Genomic DNA, 18,907 nt, shown 5'->3' on the forward strand with positions numbered 1-18,907 from the left:
AATATTCCAAGTTCAGAAGGGGGGACAGATCGCTATGATCGCCAGGAATTTTACTTTTGGTTTCTAATTTTAATTGTTGCGCTACTGGTGCTGCCTGTTGATGTTAGGTAGGCAGCTACAGTAGCTGAATGATGTTAACATCTTCGGGTTTTGTTTCATTAAATGTATTTTATTTTATCTGGGTGCTTGCGTCACCTACTAACACCCTGGTACTACCCGTAGCTCCCGTTCTCCTCAGTCTGAGAAAACACTGAGAGAGAAAGGTATGGGTTGCAGATTACTCCTTTGTAGAAGTCCGTAATGTGAAATAAATAAAACGTCTCAAGGTTAATGCTGTAGAAATTGTTATAAGGGAGTGTGAGACTATTGAAACACGTAACTTTCAGAGTTTTATTGTTGTTATTAATATAGTTTACAGAGTGCTAAAAGTGTTGCTAGCTAGCATGCCTTTCTGTGATGCAGACGGCAAGCTGAGCTGCCGACTTGTGATGGTGTTGCATTATGGGACATGTCGTTTTGGCCCTCTAAGGTCTGAATGGGATAAAGGCGATTTCACGTTGTAACTTGTTTGTGTTGCAGTGTTTTTGTACATGAGTTGTTGTATTTTGGTACTGTCAACACTGAAAGCACCTAGCAATGTATTGGGGATGTGAGACAGGATATGTGTTTTACCTTTCTTCATGCTCCTGTGTAGAACAACTTGTCAGGTTGTGCATTGGAGACTGATGTGTTCCTGTCCTGTCTTTTCACAATACTATTGCAGGTATGGTTCTATTGTCTAAGAATTAAGATTATACATTCTTTGTATTAAGGACTGGTTATTATTTTATACTATACATTATGGCTTTATGTATGAGTGTGATTGTGAGAGTCTGAGAAAACACTGAGAGAGAAAGAACAACTTGTCAGGTGGTGCATTGGAGACTGATGTGTTCCTGTCCTGTCTTTTCACAATACTATTGCAGATCAACATAAAAGCCTAAAAGACAGCCGTGGTGTCGCTCTTCATTTCTTGGTTCTCCTGTGGTGCATAGTAGACCCGCTACACATGCATACACCTCTCTCAAGTGAATGAGAGTCTGATGGGAATGTACTTTGACCGAGAGTATTTGTAAGACCATTGATCAGGGGTTCATGGTCCATCTTGTGTAAGCTTGATTTGCAAGAGGTTGTGCATTAGCGTCCCACCCTGCCTACCTCATACCCAGGGTTCAAATACGTTTGTCTGATGCAGTCATTCACACAACCCCTGCTGTGTAGCAGAGCACCCCTTCCCAATGTCATTCTCACACAACGTTGTTGTTTTGGCCTGTTATCTCGATCAATCTAAGCGTTTCTTTCATGACTGATATCTGTAGTGGAACAGGGATTTACAGTGCCTTCAGAAAGTATTCATACACCATTTTGTTGTGTTATAGCATGAATTCAAAATGGATTAAAAAGTTGTTGTTTTTCTCACCCATTTACACACAATACCCCATAATGGCAAAGTGAAAACATGTTTTTAGAAATGTCAAATTGATTGATAACGAAATAAAGAAATATCTCATTTAGATAAGTATTCACAACCCTAAGTCAATACATGTAAGAATCACTTTTGGCAGTGATTACAGCTGTGAGTCTTTCTGGGTAAGTCTCTAAGAACTTTGCACACCTGGATACAACAATACTTGCCCATTTACATTTTTTTTTATTCTTCAAGCTCTGTGAAATTGGTTGTTGATCATTGCTATTCAACCATTTTCAGGTCTTGCCATAGATTGTCAATCATATTTAAGTCAAAACTGAAACTCGGCCACTCAGGAACCTTCACTGTTTTCTTGGTAAGCAACCTCAGTGTAGATATGGCATTGTGTTTTAGGTTATGGTCTTGCTGAAAGGTGAATTAATCTCCCAGTATCTGGTGGAAAGCAGACAACCAGGTTTTTCTCTAGTATTTTGACTGTGCATAGCTCCATCACGTTTCTTTTTTATCCTGAAAAACACCCCAGTCCTTAACGATTACAAGTATACCCATAACATGATGCAACCACCACTATGCTTGAAAATATGTAGAGTGGTACTCAGTAATGTGTTGTGTTGGATTTGTCCCAAACGCAACACTTTGTATTCAGGACAAAAAGTAAATTGCTTTGCCACATTTCTTTTGCAGTATTACTTTAGTGCCTAGTTGCAAACAGGATGCATGTTTTGGAATATTTGTACTCTGTACACTTCCTTTTTTTCACGCTGCCAATTAGGTTAGTATAAGGGAGTAACTACAATGTTGTTGATCCATCCTCAGTTTTCTCCTATCACAGCTATTAAACTCTGTAACTGTTTTAAAGTCACCATCGGCCTCATGGGGAAGTCCCTGAGCGGTTTCCTTCCTCTCCGGCAACTGAGTTAGGAAGGACGCCTGTATCTTTGTAGTGACTGGGTGTATTGATACACCATCCAAAGTGTAATTAATAACTGCACCATGCTCATAGGAATATTCAATGTCAGGTTATTTTTTTAATTTGAATTTTTGATCTACTAATAGGTGTCCTTTTTGCGAGGCACTGGATAACCTCCGTGGTCTTTGTGGGTGAATCTGTTTTTGAAATTCACTGCTCGACAGAGGGAGCTTACAGATAATTGTTTGTGTGAGGTACAGAGATGAGGTAGTCATTAACCAATCATGTTATTATTAACATTATTGCCCACAAGGTGAGTCCGTGAAACCTATTATGTGACTTGTAAAGTAAATTTTTTTCTCTTGAACTTATTTAGGCTTGCCATAACGAAGGGGTTGAATACTTATTGACTCAATACATTTCAGCTTTAAATTTTAAATAATTTGTAAACATTTAGAAAAACATAATTCCACTTTGATATTATAAGGTATTGTGTGTAGGTCAGTGACAAAAAATTCTCAATTTAAACCATTTTAAATTCAGCCTGTAACACAACAAAATGTGGAAAAAGTCAAGGGGTGTGAATATTATCTGAAGGCACTGTAGGTTGTCCCTGCCCATGGCCATTAGAGTAATACTTATCTGTCCCCAGTAAATGATTACAATGTGTACACCACATAACACAATTCAATTTCCACCAAATAAGTTATTTTTCAAACATGACTTACTTGGTTGGCACACATCAGTTGACCTTTGTATTCCTGAACTGTTATAAAGTGGTATTGCGTGATTCCAAAGGAACCTTATCAGAGCAATATATCAGATACTGCTGACCTATGCAGACATAAATTACTTATTAGTTGAGTTTTAGGGGGTTCTGTAATTTCGACACCAATCCATTGTAGACGATAACTCCATTCTAAAACCGACAAACCCAGACGTAGAGAAAGATGTCTCAGATGCCAAGGGGTTTTGTACTGAGTATTTAAATACTGTGTTCTCGACATAGCTCATTCTACTGTACATTGCATTTTAGTTAACACTGTTTATACACACACCGCATATTTGTTTATATACTGGATTCTTGACATAGCTCGCTCTAATATATGTACTGCTGTACATATCCTTCTTAGTATATCTTGTGAGGGGAGGACGGCTCATAATAATGAATGGGATGGAGTGAATGGAATGGTATCAAACACATGGAAACCATGGCCCAGTACATCACCGGGGCCAAGCTTCCTGCCATCCGGGACCTCTATAACAGGCAGTGTCAGAGGACGGCCTTAAACATTTATTTTATTTATTTATTTTTTACTTAACACTTTTTTCTTCAAACTTCTTAAAGTATTGTTAGTTAAGGGCTTATAAGTAAGCATTGCACTGTAAGGTCTGCACATGTTGTATTCAGTGCATGTGACCAATAAAATTGTATTCACATTTTTTGATGTATTTGATACCATTCCACCAAATCCGCTCCAGCCATTACCACGAGCTCGTCCTCCCCAATTAAGGTGCCACCAACCTCCTGTGATGGAAACCAGGTGTTTGATGTGTTTGAGACCATTTCATCATTCATATTGTATTAAATACATCAGCAGATGTCACAAAGTGCTTATACAGAAACCCAGCCTAAAACCCCAAACAGCAAGCAATGCAGACGTACAAGCACGGTGGCTAGGAAAAACTCCCTAGAAAGGATGGAACCTCTTCTGGCTGTGCTGGGTGGGGATTATAAGAGTACATGGCCATTAAGGCCAGATCGTTCTTCAAGATGTTCAAACGTTCATAGATGACCAGTAGGGTCAAATAATAATGACTGTGGTTGTAGAGGGTGCAACAGGTCAGCACCTCATGAGTAAATGTCAGTTGGCTTTTCATAGCTGAGCATTCAGAGGTCGAGACAGCAGGTGTGGTAGGTAGAGAGAGAAAGGGTCTAAAACAGCAAGTCCGGGACAAAGTAGCACATCCGGTAAACAGGTCAGGGGTTCCATAGCCGCAGGCAGGACAGTTGAAACTGGAGCAGCAACACGACAAGGTAGCACGTCTGGTAAACAGGTCAGGGAGGTGCCATGGCCACAGGCAAAACGGCAGAAACTGGATCAGCAGAAATTCCGTTCCAGCCATTACTGTGAGCCTCCTCCCCATTTAAAGTGCCATTTCTTGTATTTATTTTTTGTTTTTGGTGTATTTGTTTGACATTTTGCTATTTTGTAAAGAGCTAGCTACATACGCATTTCACTGCACCCTCTATATCATCTGTTAAACTGTGTAAGCGACCAATTAACTTTGATTTGACAGACAGACAGACAGACAGACAGACAGACAGACAGACAGACAGACAGACAGACAGACAGACACGCACACAATAGCAGGAAAGACAAGACAGTATGAAACCAGAAAAGCAACATTATAATAAATATTATCTGGATTTAATTTAAGGGACACACACTACCAGGTACAACCCCAAATCCGTAAACACGGGCACCCTCATAGATATCATCCTAACTAACTCGCCCTCCAAATACACCTCTGCTGTTTTCAACCAAGATCTCAGCGATCACTGCCTCATTGCCTGCATCCGTAATGGGTCTGCGGTCAAACGACCACCCCTCATCACTGTCAAACGCTCCCTAAAACACTTCAGTGAACAGGCCTTTCTAATCGACCTGGCCGGGGTATCCTGGAATGACATTGACCTCATCCCGTCAGTAGAGGATGCCTGGTTATTCTTTAAAAGTGCCTTCCTCGCCATCTTATTTAAGATGGCATGCTCCATTCAAAAAATGTAGAACCAGGAATAGATATAGCCCTTGGTTCACTCCAGACCGGTCTGCCCTTGATCAGCACAAAAACATCCTGTGGCGTTTTGCATTAGCATCGAATCGCCCCCGTGATATGCAACTTTTCAGGGAAGTTAGGAACCAATATACACAGGCAGTTAGCAAAGCTAAGGCTGGCTTTTTCAAACAGAAATTTGCATCCTGTAGTACAAACTCAAAAAAGTTCTGGGACACTATAAAGTCCATGGAGAATAAGAGCACCTCCTCCCAGCTGCCCACTGCACTGAGGCTAGGAAACACTGTCACTACCGATAAATCCACAATAATTGAGAATTTCAATAAGCATTTTTCTACGGCTGTCCATGCTTTCCACCTGTCTACCCCTACCCCGGACAACAGCCCTGCGCTCCCCACAGCGCTCCCAAACCTCCCCTACTTCTCCTTCACCCAAATCCAGATAGCTGATGTTCTGAAAGAGCTGCAAATTCTGGACCCCTACAAATCAGGCGGGCTAGACAATCTGGACCCTCTCTTTCTAAAATGATCTGCCGAAAATTGTTGCAACCCCTATTACTAGCCTGTTCAATCTCTCTTTCATATCGTCTGAGATTCCCATAGATTGGAAATCTGCCGCGCTCATCCCCCTCTTCAAAGGGGAAGACACTCTAGACCCAAACTGCTACAGACCTATATCTATTCTACCCTGCCTTTCTAAGGTCTTTGAAAGCCAAGTTAACAAACAGATTACCGAACATTTCAAATCTCACCATACCTTCTCCGCTATGCAATCTGGTTTCAGAGATGGTCATGGGTGCACCTCAGCCACGCTCAAGGTCCTAAACGATATCATAACCGCCATCGATAAGAGACATTACGGTGCAGCCGTATTCATCGACCTGGCTAAGGCTTTCGACTCTGTCAATCACAACATTCTTATTGGCAGACTCAACAGCCTTGGTTTCTCAAATGATTGCCTCGCTTGGTTCACCAACTACTTCTCCGATAGAGTTCAGTGTGTCAAATCGGAGGGTCTGTTGTCCGGACCTCTGGCAGTCTCTATGGGGGTGCCACGGGGTTCAATTCTCGGGCCGACTCTCTTCTCTGTATACATCAATGATGTCGCTCTTGCTGCTGGTGATTCTCTGATCCACCTCTACGCAGACGACACCATTCTGTATAGCTCTGGCCCTTCTTTGGACACTGTGTTAACTAACCTCCAGATGAGCTTCAATGCCATACAACTCTCCTTCCGTGGCCTCCAACTGCTCTTAAATGCAAGTAAAACTAAATGCATGCTCTTCAACCGTTCGCTGCCTGCACCTGCCCACCCGTCCAGCATCACTACTCTGGACGGTTCTGACTTAGAATATGTGGACAACTACAAATACCTAGGTGTCTGGTTAGACTGTAAACTCTCCTTCCAGACACATTAAACATCTCCAATCCAAAATTAAATCTAGAATCGGCTTCCTATTTCGCAACAAAGCATGCTTCACTCATGCTGCCAAACATACCCTCGTAAAACTGACCATCCTACCAATCCTCGACTTCGGCGATGTCATTTACAAAATAGCCTCCAACACTCCACTCAACAAATTGGATGCAGTCTATCACAGTGCCATCCGTTTTGTCACCAAAGCCCCATATACTACCCACCACTGCGACCTGTATGCTCTCGTTGGCTGGCCCTCGCTTCATACTCGTCTCCAAACCCACTGTCTCCAGGTCATCTACAAGTCTCTGCTAGGTAAAGCTCCGCCTTATCTCAGCTCACTGGTCACCATAGCAGCACCCACCCGTAGCACGCGCTCCAGCAGGTATATCTCACTGGTCACCCTCAAAGCCAATTCTTCCTTTGGCCGCCTCTCCTTCCAGTTCTCTGCTGCCAATGACTGGAACGAACTGCAAAAATCTCTGAAGCTGGAGACTCTTACCTCCCGCACTAGCTCTAAGCACCAGCTGTCAGAGCAGCTCACAGATCACTGCACCTGTACATAGCTCATCTGTAAATAGCCCATCCAATCTACCTCATCCCCATACTGTATTTATTTATTTATCTTGCTCCTTTGCACCCCAGTATCTCTACTTGCACATTCATCTTCTGCACACCCTACCATTCCAGTATTTAATTGCTATATTGTAATTAGTTCACCACCATGGCCTATTTATTGCCTTACCTTTCTTATCCTACCTCATTTGCACATGCTGTTTATAGATTTTTCTAATGCATTATTGATTGTATGTTTGTTTATTTCATGTGTAACTCTGTGTTGTTGTATGTGTCGAACTGCTTTGCTTTATCTTGGCCAGGTCGCAGTTGCAAATGAGAAATTGTTCTCAACTAGCCTACCTGGTTAAATAAAGGTGAAATAAAAAAATAAACACCATCATCATGCACTCAATGCGTGCTGTAATGTATAACAAAGGGTTTGCTGAGTATATGTGGTGTTTTCTCTTGGAAGTCATACTATCAACTTCTGATACAACTCAAAGTACACAAAAGATGCATTGATACACTAACAAGCCCCGGTCCGACTTTCTCGACCAATTGCAGCCTCCCGCCTCCGTCATCCCGTCCAATAAATAATGCTTTGTAAACCGGATTCGGCCTTCTCAATTAGTCATAATTGTTGCTTGGAAGTAGGAGACCGTTTGTCTATTCATTTTCTGCAGCTGTCGACTTTGTCATACTTTTAAGTAAGTTTTCCTTTCAGCTTCATGCTTAGCCTAAACGTATTAAAACGTTGGAAAAGTTTTCCGGTGCACAGCAGAGCTGAAAATAGATGCTCTGAAATGTTGCAATGGGATTGTAGTAGGTTACAATGTTTCAGCCCGATGTTGCAAGACAGTCTTTGGAAATTAGCATTTTTGTTTAGGCTCAATGAAGTATGCGAAACTCTGCAACCTATGCGTCAGATACCTCTTCTGTCTAGTCAAAACAGTGTAGGCTAACCATTTTTAATGCAAGTGTAAGCCTACAATTGTTTTGCTTATCTCAAATGTAACTATACACGTATATAATTGAAATCATGGTTTCTGTAATTCGACAGCGCGTGATTGTCAGTGTTTAGGTAGTCTGAAATGCCCCACAAAATGTAGATTTAAATCCGCGTTTTACCTGCGCTTATGTTCTGGCTGGCTTAACTTGTGTTAATTATGTAGGGTAATCTTGTTATCGCGAATGTGTTGGCAAATATACTTTTATGGTCCTCCGGAACGCTCTTTCAATTATAATTTAAATGGTTCGACTGACTCCCAGTTTACTGTGAATCTTTTTGTCCTAGGGAGAGGGTAATTTATCAGGGGTGTATTCATTATCAGATTCTGTTGCAAAACGTTTTATACCAAACACTAAAGGTGACGTAAAAGCTGTTGGGTACATAAACGATAGTGCTGAGTGATTAATGCATTTCGAGGTCGTTTTCAGTTCTATTAGGATAATCACAGTTTTCGATTACTTCGTTTTAAAACATTAAATGCATTATAAAATAATGACAAACTGATTTTTGGCGCTTTATAATGGAAATTCCAAAGCCAATGTTTTTATGTAACCTTTATTTAACTAGGCTAGTCAGTTAAGAACAAATTCTTTTTTACAATGACGGTCTACCAAAGGAAAAATGCCTCCTGTGGGGGACGGGGGCTGGGATAAAAAACAAATGCGACAAAGCACAGACATAAGACAACAGAAATAATAGTGAACATTAGTACTGCCAAAACATTGAAAATATTACGTTGTCTCAGTCAGGTCCACGTTGGGTAGACATCAATAGAAGAATAGGAAATTCAATGAAATATATGTGTATATTCGTTTTTATTTGACTATTTTTAATTCCTCAGTCATCTCATCTCTGCTCAGGCAGTATCTGGCAGCCAACCAGACAAATCTAACGTTATCTGTGCTCCCCAGGTTTACTGTCTTTAGCCAACCTATGTAGCTAACCTGCCTATGCTGCAGAGCTGTCATTGACAAAATAATTTTACTAGTTCTTCAAAGTATAGCACACTTTCAACCTGTCATTTAGTTGTGTACATTCCTCTCCCATGCTGTCTATGCAGTCTGTATCGAACGTAGCAGGCGTAAAAGTATATGTCTAGACTCTAGAGGGAAGAGCTGAATCGAGAGATTTCACTCTTGCAAAAATGCGTTTATGGGTTATTTTGGGCCAAAGCTTGTCACCTGTCTTCCCGCCTTTGGGACAACGACTCCCATTGTTAGGGCGGCGATATGAGCATCTCGTCATTATATACAGATCTCTGATCAGTCTCTGTCGGAGCCGGAAACAGGCGCTGATTATGGTAGCTAATTACCATAACCAGAACTAGGTTGAATATTTGCTTAATGAAAACTAAAACTCCTTTCAGCCCAGCGTCCCACATAGTTCTTGACTTGATTTCTCTCGTGAATTATTTGATTCCTCTCTTGAGAAAAGGCACGTTGGGCTCACAAAAAAAAACGAACTAAAGTGAATTCAAGTAATTGAACAGAACTCGGTCAATTAGTTGTTTAATAATCAGAAAAAAATGAAATGTCGGTTAATCGCTAAGCATTATTAAACGAAGTTGTAGCAGTTTTAATTTAATGTCTAAAACACGTTGCCATTCCAATCTGGAAAGTCAGCGACGTGTTTGTCACAAGCTACACATATAAATTATAGATTTTTCTATGCTCTAAAGTGGAGTGATGTCTTCGGTTCCTTTAAACTTCATCCAGCCACTTATTTTTTTTTTTATAGAGCCAACTAAACGTTTTTTTTTTGCAACAGAATCAGCGTAATACACCCCAGCTTTCAGACTAAAGTTCAAACTACAAGCCAAATGTTGACAGTTCCTGTACAGTGGTAGTGGGTACTGTCAGTGTTTGAGAATAAACCACACTTGAACCACCATCAGGACAAACTAGCCTACATAACTGGATTTAGGTTACTGGATTTAATTTATTAAATTCCTTTTTGTTTTCTTTTAACTGACATTTCTCACCTACACAGGATGACTACCCAGTTCCCATCCCTCTCTCCGGCGCAGAAGAAGGAGCTCTCTGACATAGCCCAGAGGATTGTGGCTCCAGGGAAGGGCATTCTGGCAGCAGACGAGTCCACAGGTGAGTAGGCCAAACTGGCCATGGAAGGACTGGATGAGTGGGGTGGAGAGGGTGTTGGCGAGGTGGGAAACAGCTGTTGCATTTTCTCAGCAAGTAGTGGTGGCCTGTATGGGTTTGGCATCTGAAGTGTAAGAGTTGGAGGTAGCCTTAATTTGAGAAGTTGTAGGAATCTGTAATTCTTAGATATTGTTCTCCCCCCTGAAATGCCACTAATGTTCTTTCCTGCCAATAATTTCTCCATCCAGGCACCATGAGTAACCGCCTGCAGAAGATAAACGTGGAAAACACTGAGGAGAACCGTCGGACTTTCCGCGACCTCCTGTTCTCTGCAGTTGACCCCAACTGCATTGGTGGAATCATCTTTTTTCACGAGACATTGTATCAGAAGTCTGACAAGGGTGTCCTCTTCCCCCAGGTCGTCAAGGACAAGGGCATTGTTGTCGGCATCAAGGTGAGGACCAGCAATGCCATCCTTGATCAGGGCAGTGAATTGTACTAGATCAAACGCTGAAATTAGTATGCAGTTGAAGTATGTAGTAGGCTAGTATGGGTATTTGGACACGGCCACACTCTTCCCATAGTCTACTGATAAGATTGGTTAGGTGAAGGCAATTATAACCATATGCCCAACCAGCCAACAACTCACTCCTGGAGTATCTACTGGTTTCACTTATCAAGGTTGTGTGTGATGTAATCTAATGGCACTATAACGATCAAACACTACTGGGAAAGGGTAGGCTTGGGCTCTATACTGTATATACTGGGGTATTTTGAAAGTGTGTGTTATGCCATCACTTATTACAAAGTTAAGTATAACTATAAGAAATCTATGATGTGTCAAATGAACTATTTCCAGCTCAGGACTCAAGCTATGCATTTGTTTGCTAAGTGTCTAAATGTCAAGCTCAAGCTTCTTGGTTACAGCCGAGACATTCAATCAAGATCCCTGTTGCCTAAATGATCATATCACCTCCACCTTACCTGTCACCCTAGACCCGCTTCAATTTGCTTACTGCCCCAATTGGTCCACAGACGATGCAATCGCCATCACACTGCACACTACCCTATCCCATCTGGACAAGAGGAATACCCATCTAAGAATGCTGTTCATTGACTATAGCTCAGCATTCAACACCATAGTACCCTCCAAGCTCATCATTAAGCTTGAGGCCCTGGGTTTCAACCCCGCCCTGTGCAATTTTGTCCTGGACTTCCTGACGTTCCGCCCCCAGGTGGTGAAGGTAGGAAACATCTCCACTTCGCTGATCCTTAACACTGGGGCCCCACAAGGGTGCATGCTCAGCCCCCTCCTGTATTCCCTGTTTACCCATGACTGTGTGGCCATGCACGCCTCCAACTCCATCATCAAGTTTGCAGACAACAGTAGTAGGCTTGATTACCAACAACCACGAGACAACCTACAGGGAGGAGGTGAGGGCCCTCGAGTGTGGTGTCAGCAAAACAACCTCACTCAACGTCAACAAAACAAAGATGATTGTGGACTTCAGGAAACAGAGGGAGCAGCTTCTATCTCAAGGCCATCAGACTGTTAAACAGCCATCACTAACAGAGGCTGCTGCCTACATAGACTTGAAATCATTGGACACTTTTAAAAAAATGGATCAGTAGTCACTTTAATAATGCCACTTTAATAATGTTTACATATCTTGCATCTCATGTGTATATACTATATTTTATACCATCTATTGCATCTTGCTTATGCTGCTCTGTCATTGCTCATCCATATATTTATATATTCTTATTCCATTCCTTTACTTAGATTTGTGTTTATTAGGTAGTTGTGAGGTTCTAATTCCCAGAGTGTCAATGCAGCTGCATCAGACAAAGACATTTTCACACAAGCGCTGATATTTAACCGTACCTCATAGGATGAGTCTCCTCCTACACCTCTGTACAAACATTGTTCTTTACTGCTAGGCAGGACACTAAGTGATACGGGCCATAAACTTTTATTTTTCCCTTATTAAAGGTGACCTGACCTCAACCCCACTCCATCACTAATCCATGGCTTTCTCCCCTTATCAATGCCTGCCACATGTAATCGCTTCCCTGCACTCAACACATTCCAAGCTTAATTGCACACACTATATACCTTCCTCCTATAACCATTAACTTCTGGTGTAGACCCTCTAAACCTCAGCACTCCCTCAGTGACATGAATAAGCATATTTCATATTCTCGGAACCCAACATGTGGAATTGTTAGATTACATGTTAGATATTGCTGCACTGTCGGAACTAGCATTTCGCTACACTCGCAATAACATCTGCTAACCATGTGTATGTGACCAATAAAATTAGTTTTTTAAATTGTTTTGTGCCCCCCCCCCCCCCATAAAAAAAGGTTTGGGGGAAATGACGCCCCCTGTGTGCACTTTCAAGTATTACATACCCCGGTATGGTACAAAATCGCTATCACTGTATGCAAATCTGGCTACCGCCCAACCCTAGGAAAGGGGTTATAGTTTGACCATTTGTTTTCTAGGTGGACAGTGGCACAGCTGGTCTGAATGGAACAGATGGAGAGATGACCACACAGGGTAAGAATAGCTCTTCATTTCTTTTGCAACTCTGTAAGTAACAAATGCATTAAAGCTATACATTAAAACCAACCAGCTTCTCCAATCTCCATAGCCCACATTTAGTCAGTTTGACATGATGGCATGACCATGGAAGCAATGTAATATAAAAACCTTTTTCATCAGGTCTTGATGGCCTCTCGGGCCGTTGTGCTCAGTACAAGAAGGATGGTTGTGACTTCGCCAAGTGGAGGTGTGTGCTCAAGATTTCAGACGCCTGCCCCTCAGCCCTCGCCATTGCAGAGAACGCTAACGTACTTGCCAGATACGCCAGTATCTGCCAACAGGTGTGTGCATGCCGTGAGAACTTCTTCGTCTTAAAACTGTAGTGTTTAGGGTAAGATAAAATAATGTCCCTGAGGGGGAAATTGTCTTAGATGCACAGTACTGCTACTGTATACACTACCTGACTTCACGCACAAAACTAACATATGAGCTGAGAAATTCCTCAAAGGCAAGGTTTGTCCACACAGTGTCCACATGTGATAACTGTCCTCTCCTCAGAATGGCCTGGTGCCAATTGTGGAGCCAGAGATTCTGCCTGACGGAGACCATGACCTGCTGCGCACTCAGTACGTCACTGAGAAGGTGATCATAACCTTGTTATCCTCTCAAATACTTTGTTGGCTTTCAGTTAAACACTTGTGAATCACATTTCTGTCCTCATTTTCTCTCCCTTCCACAAAGCCAGTGCTGGACTGGTTTACCAGCATGGAATTACAAACTCATACCTCATTCTCCTCTTAGTCATGCTCCAATTTAAGTTCACATCACTGAACCTGAACCAAACGCCTCTCTAAACCCAACCCTCCCCTCACCAGGTCCTGGCTGCCACCTACAAGGCCCTGAACGATCACCATGTCTACTTGGAGGGCACCCTGCTGAAGCCTAACATGGTCACCGCCGGACACTCCTGCCCCAAGAAGTTCACTCCTCAGGAGGTCGGCATGGCCACCGTCACTGCCTTGAGGCGCACCGTCCCTGCCGCCGTGCCTGGTGAGACTGGGTTGGGGGTTTGTCGAGGTGATGGTAATGTAGGTAGTGGGATGTGATCAATACAATGAATGTCCCAAACAGGTGGGGTTAGGTGTAAAGGTAGACTTGAAGTAAAAAAACGTATATTTGGTTGATCGGTGATGCCAAAATGAAACCGTCACCAAATTGCTAAACATTCTACCCCCCCCCCCCCCCCCCTAAGGCATCACCTTCCTGTCTGGAGGCCAGAGTGAGGAAGAGGCCACTCAGAACCTGAACGCCATGAACCAGACGGCCCTGCACCGGCCCTGGAAGCTCTCCTTCTCCTACGGCCGTGCACTCCAGGCCTCCGCCCTCGCCGCCTGGAAAGGCAAGGCCGCCAACAAGAAAGCGGCACAGGATGCCTTCACCTCCAGAGCCAAGGTAAGATGGAGGGGCTATGCTATTTTAGGGTAGGGTTGACACCTTGCTTAGAGGTGCAGGCTACATGGACATCATTGGGACACTATTGTATGGTGGAGTTCTTGTATCCTGAAGTAGTGTCCCATTTGCGTTCTCCTTTCTCGCTCTCAAAGCTTCATTCTGGAACCACATACCTTGATTACTGAATCACAAATGTACATTTTCAGAGCAATGGCCTTGCCTCCAAGGGAGAGTACACAGCGGTGAGCGGCGCTGACCAGGCCTCCATGCAGTCTCTGCACACAGCTAACTACGTCTACTGACTAGACAACACACATCAGACAAGGACCACAGAATGCAGAAAATGTCACCTGTACACGTCCCGTCCCTTCTCATTCCTGCAATGACAACATTCCCCTATGACAACCCAGTTGTATGAGTTATTTTACTACATAAACAGATTGAGTAAAATAAATAAATGTGAAATGTATTAACTTGGGCCTCCAGAGTGGCGCAGCGGTGCTAGAGGCGTCACTACAGACCCTGGTTCGATTCCAGGCTCTATCACAACTGGCTGTGATTGGGAGTCCCATAGGGCGGCGCACAATTGGTCCAGCGTCGTCCAGGTTAGGGTTTGGCTGGGGTAGGCCGTCATTGTAAATAAGAATTTGTTCTTAACTGACGTGCCTAGTTAAATAAAGGTTTAAAAAATTGCTGTTAATGTGTCGAATGCTGTGTGTGGGGGGAATACATTTAGGGTGTTGTCTGTTAATTAATAAATGGACAAAACATTTAACAACGCCATTTGCTGAAAATGTGACATTAACAATGTATAGAACCTACATGTTGAACTGTAATGGCGACTTTCATGAGGTGGGTACTTAAATTTTATTTGTTTTATATATATATATTATTTTTTTATATGCTACCATTCAAAAGTTTGGGGTCACTTAGAAATGTCCATGTTTTTGAAATAATCATTTATTTTGGTCTATTTAAAATAACAAAGTGATCAGAAATACAGTTTAGACACTTATTGTTGTAAATGACCATTGTAGCTGGAAACGGCTGATTTAAAAAAAAATAATAATAATATCTACATAGACCATTATCAGCAACCACCACTCCTGTGTTCCAATGGCACGCTGTGTTAGCTAATCCAAGTTTATCATCTTAAAAGCCTAATTGTTCATTATAAAACCCTTTTGCAATTGTTAGCACAGCTGGAAACTGTGCTGATTTAAATAAGCAATAAAACTGGCCTTTAGACTAGTTGTATCTGGAACATCAGCATTTGTGGGTTCGATTACAGGCTCAAAATGGCCAGAAACAAAGACCTTCTGAAACTCGTCAGTCTATTCTTGTTCTGCAAAATGAAGGCTATTCCATGAGAGAAATTGGCAAGAAACTGATCTTGTACAATGCTATCTACTACTCCCTTCACAGAACAGCGCAAACTGGCTCTAACCAGAATAGAAAGTGGGAGGCCCCGGTGCACAACTGAGCAAGAGGACAAGTACAGTGTCTAGTTTGAGAAACAGATGCCTCACAAGTCCTCAACTGGTAGCTTCCTTAAATAGTATGCGCGAAACACCAGTCTCAACGTGAACAGGTGACTCCGGGATGCTGGCCTTCTAGGCAGAGTTCCAGTGTTGATGTTCTTCTGTCCATCTTTTCTTTTTATTGGCCAGTCTGAGATATGGCTTTTTCTTTGCAGTTATGCCTAGAAGTCCAGCATCCCAGAGTCACCTCTTCACGTTGAGACTGGTGTTTTGTGGGTGCTATTTGAGGCATCTGTTTCTCAAACTAGACACTAATGTACTTGTCCTCTTGCTCAGTTGTGCACTGGGGCCTCTATTCTATTCTAGTTAGAGTCAGTTTGTGCTGTTCTGTGAAGGGAGTAGTACACAGCATTGTACGAGATCTTCAGTTTCTTGTCAATTTCTTGCATGGAATAGCCTTAATTATTCTTGTAAGACTGGCGAGTTTCAGAAGAAAGTCCTTTGTTTCTGGCCATTTTGAGCCTGTAATCGAACCCACACATTTTGATGCTCAACTAGTCAGCTGTGCTAACAATTGCAGAATTTTTTTTTAATGATGTGTTAGCTAATCTGCCATTGGAACACAGGAGTGGTGGTTGCTGATAATGGGCCTCTGTATGCCTGTAGATATTCCATAAATCAACCATTTCCAGCTACAATATTAACAATGGACAAAAAATGTGCTTTTCTAAGTGACCCCAAACATTTGAACGGTAGTGTGTGTGTATATATACACAGTACCAGTCAAAAGTTTGGACACACCTACTCAAGGGTTTTTCTTCACGTACTTGGTCTTTTACGAAATAGCCCTATCTTCTGTGTACGCCCCTACCTTGTCACAGCACAACTGATTGTGTCAAATGCATTGAAAGAAATTCCACAAATGAACTTAACAAGGCACATCTGTTACTTCAAATGCTTTCCAGGTGACTACCTCATGAAGCTGGTTGAGAATGCCAAGGGTGTCTACTTTGAAGAATATACAATTTGATTTAACATTTGTGGTTACTACATGATTTCATAGTTGTCTTCACTATTCTACAATGTAATAAAAAAAAAATTGAATGTGGTGTGTCAACTTTTGACTGGTACTGTACATGTTGAAGAGGGCAGGGTTTAAGCTGCATCCCTCACTGCCTTGTGGAAAGAATTGTCTTTTTACCACATTTGTTTGTGTACATGGGTTTTGTCGTATTTTTTCCTACAACACCAATGTCCGGCAAATTGAGTCGAAAGCTTTTTTGAAATCAACAAATCTTTCCTTTTTTGTTAATTAGGGTGTGCAGGGTGAATACGTGGTCTGTCGTATGGTAATTTGGTGAAAATACAATTTGACATCTGCTCAATACATTGTTTTCACTGGGGAAATGTACACGTCTGCTGTTAATGCAGATTATTTTTTTTTACCAAGGTTGCCGTTGATGTATATCCCACAATAATTATTAGGCTCAAATTTGTCTCCACTTTTGTGGATTGGGGTGATCAGTCCTTGGTTCCAAATATTATGGAAGATCTATCTCTTAAATGACTTCATCTCTGTACCCCATCCATACAATTATCTGTAAGGTCCCTCAGTCGAGCAGTGAATATCAAACACAGATTCAACCACAAAGACCAGGGAGGTTTTCCAGTGCCTCGCAAAGAAGGGCACCTATTCGAAGATGGGTCAATATAAAGAAAGCAGATATTGAATGTCCCTTTGAGCATGGTGAAGTTTACACCCAGTCACTACAAAGATAGTCATTTTTTTTTAACTAGGCAAGTCAGTTAATAACATTCTTATTTACAATGACGACGATGCTGGGCCAATTGTGTGCCGCCCTATGGGACTCTCAATCACAGCCTGGAATCAAACCAGGGTCTGTAGTGACGCCTCTAGCACTGAGATGCACTGCCTTAGACCGCTGCGCCACTCGGGAGCTTCCTAACTCAGTTGCTGAAGAGGAAGCAAACCGCTCAGGGATTTTACCATGAGGCCAATGGTGACTTTAAAACGGTTAGAGTTTAATGACTGTGATAGGAAAAAACTGAGGACGGATCAACAACATTGGAGTTACTTCACAATACAAACATGAAATGACGGAAGCTTGCACAGAATAACAAATATGTGGCAAACAAATTAACTATGTCATAATTAAAGCATTATGTTTGGTGCAAATCTAACATAACAGATCGCTGAGTACCACTCTTCATATTTTCAAGCATGGTGGTGGCTGCATCATGTTTTGAATATGCTTGTCATCGGCAAGAGATAAAAACCAAAACAACTTTTTTTAAACTATTGGAATAGAGCTAATAAGCACAGGCAAAATCCTAGAGGAAAACCTGTTTGTCTACTTTTCAAAAGACACTGGGAGACAAATTCACTTTTCAGCAGGACAAGAACCTAAAACACGAGGCCAAATATAGATGGGACGACTTTGAATGTTCCTGAGTGGCCTAGTTACAGTTTACACTTAAACCGGCTTGAAAATATAAGGCAAGACAAATTGCTGTCTAGCAATGATCAACAGCCTGCTTGACAGAGCTTGAATCATTTTTATAAGAATAATGAGCAAATATTGTACAATCCAGGTATGCAAAGCTCTTAGAGACTTACCCAGAAAGACTCAAATGAACACGTTTGATTGGTTAGTGATTATAGGCCTGCTGAAGTGAAGATTAGCAGGAGTAGGTTGAATAGTATGTCTTCTCATTTTTAGGTTTCACTTTAATTGTCCCCAGGCTCAATTGTTTCTGACATATCAGGCTGGGTGGATGATATTTGCTGGATAATGAAATAAAAACAGGTAAAGATGAGGATGGAGTTAGCCACACACACACAGAAAGAAGCTATTGCTAAACAATATCTTTGTTGAAGAGCCAAAAGCCTGCCTGTTGGCTAGGTGAGTCAGTGAACAGTTCATCTCTCACGGACAAGTGGGGATAAACCGGCTATAGTATCCTGCCAGTCCCCGGAAGGACTTGACCTGTGTCTTGGTGCGTGGAACGGGCCAGTCACGTACCACGTGAACTTCCTTCTCCTGGGGCTTGATGTTCCCACGTCCGATCAAATACCCCAGGTACTCCCCCTCCTTGAACCCTAGTTTGCATTTCTTGGGGTTCGTGGTCAACCCGGCTTGTCTGAG

At 42.2% G+C, this 18,907-nt stretch overlaps 1 protein-coding gene across 2 annotated transcripts; it reads left to right on the top strand.

Moving 5' to 3' along the window:
* Positions 1 to 250: 250 nt before the first annotated feature.
* On the top strand, positions 251 to 14,951 carry LOC106604855 (fructose-bisphosphate aldolase B-like). Of its 2 annotated transcripts, none has more exons than XM_014199918.3 (9): positions 251 to 263; positions 10,150 to 10,262; positions 10,508 to 10,713; positions 12,768 to 12,822; positions 12,988 to 13,148; positions 13,366 to 13,449; positions 13,683 to 13,857; positions 14,060 to 14,259; positions 14,466 to 14,951. In XM_014199918.3, the coding sequence occupies exons 2-9, from the start codon at positions 10,151 to 10,153 to the stop codon at positions 14,559 to 14,561; spliced, it is 1,089 nt and encodes a 362-aa protein (XP_014055393.1). In that variant the 5' UTR covers positions 251 to 263; position 10,150; the 3' UTR covers positions 14,562 to 14,951. The 2 variants fall into 2 exon arrangements, with proteins under 2 accessions (XP_014055393.1, XP_014055392.1); XM_014199917.3 differs by lacking the exon at positions 251 to 263 and adding an exon at positions 7,657 to 7,858.
* The last annotated feature ends 3,956 nt before the right edge of the window (positions 14,952 to 18,907 follow it).

This window comes from Salmo salar, chromosome 05 (genome assembly GCF_965601325.2).
Source record: "Salmo salar chromosome 05, fSalSal1, whole genome shotgun sequence".
Taxonomy (NCBI): domain Eukaryota; kingdom Metazoa; phylum Chordata; class Actinopteri; order Salmoniformes; family Salmonidae; genus Salmo; species Salmo salar.